This window comes from Mytilus trossulus, chromosome 1 (assembly GCF_036588685.1).
Source record: "Mytilus trossulus isolate FHL-02 chromosome 1, PNRI_Mtr1.1.1.hap1, whole genome shotgun sequence".
NCBI lineage: Eukaryota > Metazoa > Mollusca > Bivalvia > Mytilida > Mytilidae > Mytilus > Mytilus trossulus.
This window is the reverse complement of record NC_086373.1, coordinates 4,375,157-4,382,053: the sequence shown is the minus strand read 5'-3', so window position 1 is coordinate 4,382,053 and position 6,897 is coordinate 4,375,157. Positions and strand designations below refer to the sequence as shown.

At 33.5% G+C, this 6,897-nt stretch overlaps 1 protein-coding gene across 1 annotated transcript; it reads left to right on the top strand.

The window, feature by feature from the left end:
* The first annotated feature begins 3,659 nt into the window (after positions 1 to 3,659).
* LOC134712685 (prostaglandin F2-alpha receptor-like) lies at positions 3,660 to 6,162 on the top strand. The gene is made up of 2 exons (XM_063574474.1): positions 3,660 to 4,585; positions 5,770 to 6,162. Exons 1-2 carry the CDS (start codon positions 3,728 to 3,730, stop codon positions 6,109 to 6,111), a joined length of 1,200 nt encoding a protein of 399 aa, XP_063430544.1. The 5' UTR covers positions 3,660 to 3,727; the 3' UTR covers positions 6,112 to 6,162.
* Positions 6,163 to 6,897: the final 735 nt, after the last annotated feature.

Sequence of the window (6,897 nt, the reverse complement as noted above, 5' to 3'; positions counted from 1 at the left end):
TCAAACCTGTAACGATTTATATACTTATTTCAATAACAGCTGTAAGTATAATCTAAAAATAACAAAAAATAACAAAAAAACACTGTCAAAATGTTTTTTGTTAGATCGTATACAGACTATACACAATTCTAAACACATATGTTGTGCACTTTTTTACACGTTTTGGTCTAAACATGTCTCAAATCTAAATAAACATGTTTAGGTTGACAATACCTAATAATAATTGTGTTCATCTTAGGATTTAATTACGTATTCACTTTAATGCTAAAACACATTTAAAAGTGTTAAAATCCAAATATGGGTACATTTAATATGTTTACTTAGATATGTGTTTAGAAATTAAACACACTTTTAAACATGCAAATATACTGACGGATTTTTAAAACGCATCACAAATTTGGTTTATTTATTTTTTCAGCAAGTCATGTCTTATATCCATTTTATTGCATCACAATACTCCTTTTTGAATAGAAACATCAATACCTGTCTTTTCTCAGACAATCAAACATTGCTCAAATTTGACGTCGCACGAATTTCTAGACATTTTTGTGAATTTTTTTTCGTTAAACATTTTCTTGAATCCTCTGCCAAGTTTTAAGTAGCAAATATTTATTGATTTAACTTTTAGTCACTACTTAGAAATAAAAAAAATGAATAAATTCCTGATAATTTTACAGACAGAATTTAATGTTCAGAGTTATAAATAATTTAAACGTTTGAAACCAATTTCAGTTCGAAAAAGCTTACAGTTAAAAAATTAAAAATAAACATTTGAGGCAAAATAAAAAAAAAACTGTCGTTACCTGAAAATATGATATAACCTGTGTCAATACGAAGACACTAATTGTTAGACAGATTGTATCTCTGACTATGGGCGTATTGCATTTCCGATAATTTTTCAAAGTTCCAATTCTTCGTTATATTTTATATGTTTCCCCAGAGACATATAATACAATTGTATTATATGTCTCTGGTTTCCCCAACTTGAAATGTCAATGACCATTTATGTAATGATATATATTAAACTGATATTTTCATAAATGGCACAATTAATTATTCGATACATGGGTGTAACATGGTAAATACATTTCTCTTGCGTTTGTGATACTTCCACTTTTGATCAAAATGTAGGATCTACTTTGTATTTGATTCGGTTTGCATTACCCGAAGACTCACGCTCTTGCCCGAGATAGATCATATTGACTTTGAAGATGCCATACATACTACTGTTACAAAAATGTCATGTCGTTGCATGTTTCATATAGAACAAAGTTCAAAGTACTCCTTAATTATTTTCTCGAAAAAGCAACAAATTTTTGTTTCAGGAATCTTTAGTATTTTCTCGGAAACGTAAGCCCTTTTTTTCAGAAATGTCATCTTTTCCCCCCCGGAAAAGTTATGCCAATTTGCGGAAACGTAAAACGCCGCTGACTATCCTTTTTGTGAAATTGTGAACTTTCGTCCTTTTTATTTTTATAAAACTATTGTATAAATCTATAATTATCGAATGTTGCTGTTGCATATCTTTATATGAATATATATTATACTCCATTGTAGTTACTTATTACATGTAGGAGGCCAGACTATCCAAGTTGTGATAAGTTGTGTCTGGTCTTTTTTGTTATATATGTAATACCAAATAAAATATGTTTAAATGAGTGTATGTAACTTACTTTACTGACTTTGAATTTAACAGAAAAAGGTAAAATAAATTCCAAAAAAGTCCTACTTAAAACAATAAATCAAATGTTTACTTTTCTTTTCACGTGGTTTTTACCGAACAGACATCCGACGACCTTTTGATAAATTCGCAATAGTTATTTGATAAAGCTATTAAAAAAAAAAGTAAAAAGTTATTGGGGTTATACGGTGTGCCTTTCTATGTTGTTATGTTCAGTAAACTATTGTTTCAGGTAAAGGTTAAGGTTGGTACCTATTAAAACGTTTAAACCCGCTGCATTTGTTTGCACTTATCCTAAGTCAGAAACCTGATGTTCAGTGGTTGTCGTCTTTTGATAGAGTTCATAAGTGTTTCTCGTTTCTACTTTTTATGTATATTATACCGTTGTTTTTCCCGTTTGAATACTGGTGTCTCTGATGAGTTTATTTACAACCACTGGGTTGATACCACTGCTGGTGGAGATTGATTAAAATACGACGGTTGATCGACACCTCTAACTTTATTCCAATCCCATTCATTATTCTTTTAAAACTATAATCATCTTTTTGCTGACATTCTACGTTATTCTAAATTAAGGAATGTATCTCCCTCATGCAAAGCTCTGATTCCTTACACGAATTTGGCTATACTTTTTGGACCTTTTGGATTATAGCTCTTCATCTTTTATATATGCTTTGGATTTCAAATATTTTGGCCATGAGCATCACTGAAGAAACATGTATTGTCGAAAGTCGCATCTGGTGCAACAAAATTGGTACCGTTGTTTTTATTATTGGGTCTCGATAGAGTGTTTGTTGTCTCATCGACAATCATACCGTGTTTTATATTTACTATTTAGATGTAGATTGCATTGCATATTTTCGCAGTCGATCCCTCCTTCGAATTGCCAGACTCAGTTGATCACACTAAGGTGTATCGTAGTCTGTTTCCCGGCCGTTATTGAAATTCTTGATAATATTTGTATATTCCGAAGGCATACTGAATGTTTTACGGAGGGGACCAACCTAGGTGTATCGTTACTTTGTTGAGCTTCCATTCATGTATTCAGTTTGGTGTTATTATTCTGATCATGCATTTCGTAATAGTCATCAACATTAGAAAAGAGTTTATTCCATGAAAGTCCAAAATGAAATTTTCAGATATCTCAATATTACAAGAAGGCTGAAAATGAATAGTATAATTGATTAACCTACGACGGTTACTCAACACCTGTAACCTTTTTCCAATCCCCTTTTATTATTCTTTTAAAGCAGAAGTCATTTAAGTAATGTTTTTTTTTGCTAACCTTCTACGTTAGACGGTCTCTATGGAGTGTTGTCTCGTCTCATTGGCAATCATACCTGATCTCCTTATTTTCATATTGCATGTCATTTATTGTTTCCATGAAAAAATACTTTGATATTATATTAGTATTCACAGGAAATCTGATTTTCGATGCAATATTTTTGTAATCTATTTAATGTAAGATGTAAACCACTTTGGGATTCTGGGCATATCACTGATTCGCCAGCAAAAACAAGGCTTCTCACTGATTATTTTTCTCCCCTGGATAAAGCGTAGTTCATTCTTATGAAATATGAAAACTTACGCAGGATCAATTATAAAAAATATTTGTTATTTTCTGTTGATGCAACTTCGTAAAATACTGTCGGGATGGAAAAGAGTGGTCATGCGTGTGAACGACAGCGTATATAATGGGTGGTCCCCAGACGGTTAAGATACAGAACTAAAACAAAATTGAAGGGAAATATAATTGCATAAATTCATATATAAAAAAGGAAGATGTGGTATTATTGCCAATTATATTTATTCGTCATAAATATACCATTATAAAAAAATAATTAATTAATGAGACAACAATCAACAAGAGACCAAATGACACTGAAATTAATAACTTAGTATGCATACTTAAAAAAAATTAAACGTAAAATAATGTCACGTGAGTTTATAAAAGGAAGTTTAATGACAGGCACATGTATAGAGGCTAGTCACCAAAAGGGATGAGGAATTGAAGACATTCGGTATTTTGGGACGAACTTCAGAGTTATGGAAATAACAAATACTACCTTGACTACTGCAATTTTTCCTGACTTTCATTCCTTTTCGAATATTATGGACGGACTAACAAAAGCAGAGAACATAACCTGGCCTACTGTGAACACTACCACAAACCAAGAAGCAACGGTTCCGATTACATCCGTGTTATCATTCACACTTGGAGTACTTGGAAACATGCTGGCAATTATAGTTCTTGTCCGTTTCAAGAAAAAGCATAAATGGGGCATATTTTCTAGATTTGTAATAGCTTTAGCTTTGACCGACCTGTTCGGGATTATAACAACTTCACCAGTCGTTTTTGCAGTTTTTGCCAGAAAAGTTAACTTGTCAGAAAATGTATTGCTATGTCATTACATGGCAGTAATGATGATATTTGCAGGATTAGCGACCGTGCTTTTGGTCAGTGCGATGGCTGTGGATAGGGCTTTAGCTATTCTTCTTCCATTGACATATTATGCGATTGGTACACGAACTTTAGCGAACAGTTTGATAATTGGAGTATGGGTTTTTTCTTTATTATTTGCTATTCTGCCCATAATCGGTTTGGGTGAAAATGTAGCACACTACCCTTTTTCATGGTGCTTTTTTAATTACTTTGGCGACAAAACTGAGGATAAAATATATGGATTCATTTATTCCCTCCTTGGGTTAGGGAGTATTTGTTTAACGATAATATTGAACCTGCGTGTGATTGCAAGGCTTATTTCCGAAAGTAAGAGTGATGTCAGACGTGAAAGTATATCGAACAGAACAAACAGGAAAGCAAGATCAAAGAAAGACATTTCTATTGCAATATTTCTCATTATGATAGTTATTGTGTTTACCGTCTGCTGGGCGCCATTTATGGTAAGTAATGTTGTATTCATGATACATTGAAGGGGTAAAGTTTGTTGATGGAAATGTTTAACTACCTTACTGGCTATACAGCCTTTGAACGGTCGACAAAAGATTATCTGCGGAACCGTACATCCTAAGGTCCTTACGATACTTATTTGATCATTTGCGGAACGGGATCTATAAATCGAAATTATCATAGTTTCGCAGCAAATAACGGAAAAAGCCTTTATATAGAAAAAAAATTAACACCATGACTAGATCTCTCCACAAGAAAATAAAAGTCAATCAAGGTGATCGGATCACAGGCACTTGTCTCAGATTTTTTTCTCTTATACCTTAATTGATATAACAAGTGCCTGTGGTTCGGATGGGTAAAGGTGTGCTGGGTATGTTGGTTGGTGACTTGTAGAAAACTACTTTGGTGGATTTGTTGTTTGGTTTTTGTCTTATTTGGGTTTTACCAGATGATTTTAAAGTGTCATATTTGTTTTAATCAGTATTTTACTATTTCATTTACACCATAATCACAAAAAATAATAGTTTACTTCAACATTTTTTACAAAATAGTTGACATTTTTGATTGACGAACCTTACAATACTCAAGTAGAAGCTTCCTAAAATTATATTGTTAAGATATTATAATTAGTATGTCACCAAGGAAGAACAGGAAGCTATTAAGTTCATGTCCTGGTTAAAGATTGGGCACTTATAGAAGTGCACAATATATATGATTTTGAGAAAAAGGATATAACTTTTGTCACCGGTAGCAAAGGTGAAAAGACCGAGTGAAAAGAAAATTGATATAAAGTTTAAATCATATCGGTTATTCCCTATTCAAATTTGAAATAGTAAGGGTCACGAAAACTGTAACAACCCTATCAAAGGGAGTCCAAAATGAAATAGCATGACACGTCCGAGCAAACAGTACTTAATTTCCAATAGCTGTCAACAGTGACATATTCTTCTATAACTTTGAAAAAAACCTTTAACAAGGCCAGACAAAAAGTGACAAGAAGTCTCACAGTCTCTTAATTTATCATCTCTTGTGTAGAACTATATCATATTTAAAACAAAAGGAATTATTTAGACATGATACAATGGTGCTAAACGGTTCTGCAGGTACGATGATGAAGTCCCTACAAACAACATGAAATAACAAATAAATGAATAGCAAAAATCTGTTTTTATTTCAGACCAGGATAATCATCAACCAAAGCCATAGTTTCCCAAGAAATGAAAAAGCTGACATTCTATCACTTGTTCTTGCCAGCTGGAATCAAGTTCTTGACCCATGGGTGTATCTTTTGTTAAGAGGAAACACGCTGACTCGTTTAATATATTACATTAAAAAATCCAGTATCATCTGTAAGACGTTTGGAAGATTTAATTGTTCCTCTAGAGAGGTTGATACACATGATGCAACAGCACTGCAGTTAGGTGCTATTCCTTTGACGCCGATGGTAACCGAATGTAAACAGAGACATGAATATAATGAGTATAGTGAAAATTGCCGCAGTGGCAGAAAAACTTACTAATACTATATACATATAGGGTCATCGAAATGTCAATAAATATATTGAGGATAAAAATTATAGTAACTTACACTTATACATTTTTACATATTGTATCTGTCCTTGAAATAAATCATGCTGTTCGGGCCTTCTGTATCATTTACATTACTTTTGAACATCGTAATAATTCTGATCCAGTTCAATAACCATTCAAATGGAGTCCTCCTTCTTCGGCTGTTTCGTCGCTATTCAACAGCAACCTTCAGATGTGCCGGCTCTGGTGAACAGTCTGAACCTATAACGGGTGGGTTACATTTCTCCCGATATATCAGCTGATGTAACTGCTGCACTGATTGGTGTTTTCATCTGAGCTGTTTTAAAACAGTCTCTTCTTTCATAAGTCCATTATTTACACACAATGTCATTTTTCACATTTCTCTTATTGCCACTTTTCCAAATCTCACCTCTCTCCCTCCATATCCATTTTGATGACACTTCTGCTTGTATACACACTTCGGAAATTAGCTTACTCCTCTCAGCTCCAATCACTCAGAAGGTCCCTAGAGCTTACCAAACCGTATGTCCCGAAAAGTCCCTGCACCTTATTTCTATAGCAAAGCACCAAGTCCTCAAACCTCTCTGTTCCAAATCTTCTACAAGCTGTTGATATTTTGCCATCTTCCTTTCATGTGCCTTATCCATCCTTTCTTCCAAAGGGACTGTCAGTTCTAGCAATATTGTGTTTCTAGTCACCTGCGACCATAGAACCAAATCTGGTCGTGGCGATGTTGGTGCTTTTCCTGCAAGGAA

What these genes read in the sequence shown, in the direction of transcription:
- LOC134712685 (XM_063574474.1), top strand. Translation starts at nt 3,728, where the DNA reads ATGGAAATAACAAATACTACCTTGACTACTGCAATTTTTCCTGACTTT. An exon ending in TCTGCTGGGCGCCATTTATG is followed by an intron (nt 4,586 to 5,769) that starts GTAAGTAATGTT and finishes TTTTTATTTCAG; the next exon opens with ACCAGGATAATCATCAACCA.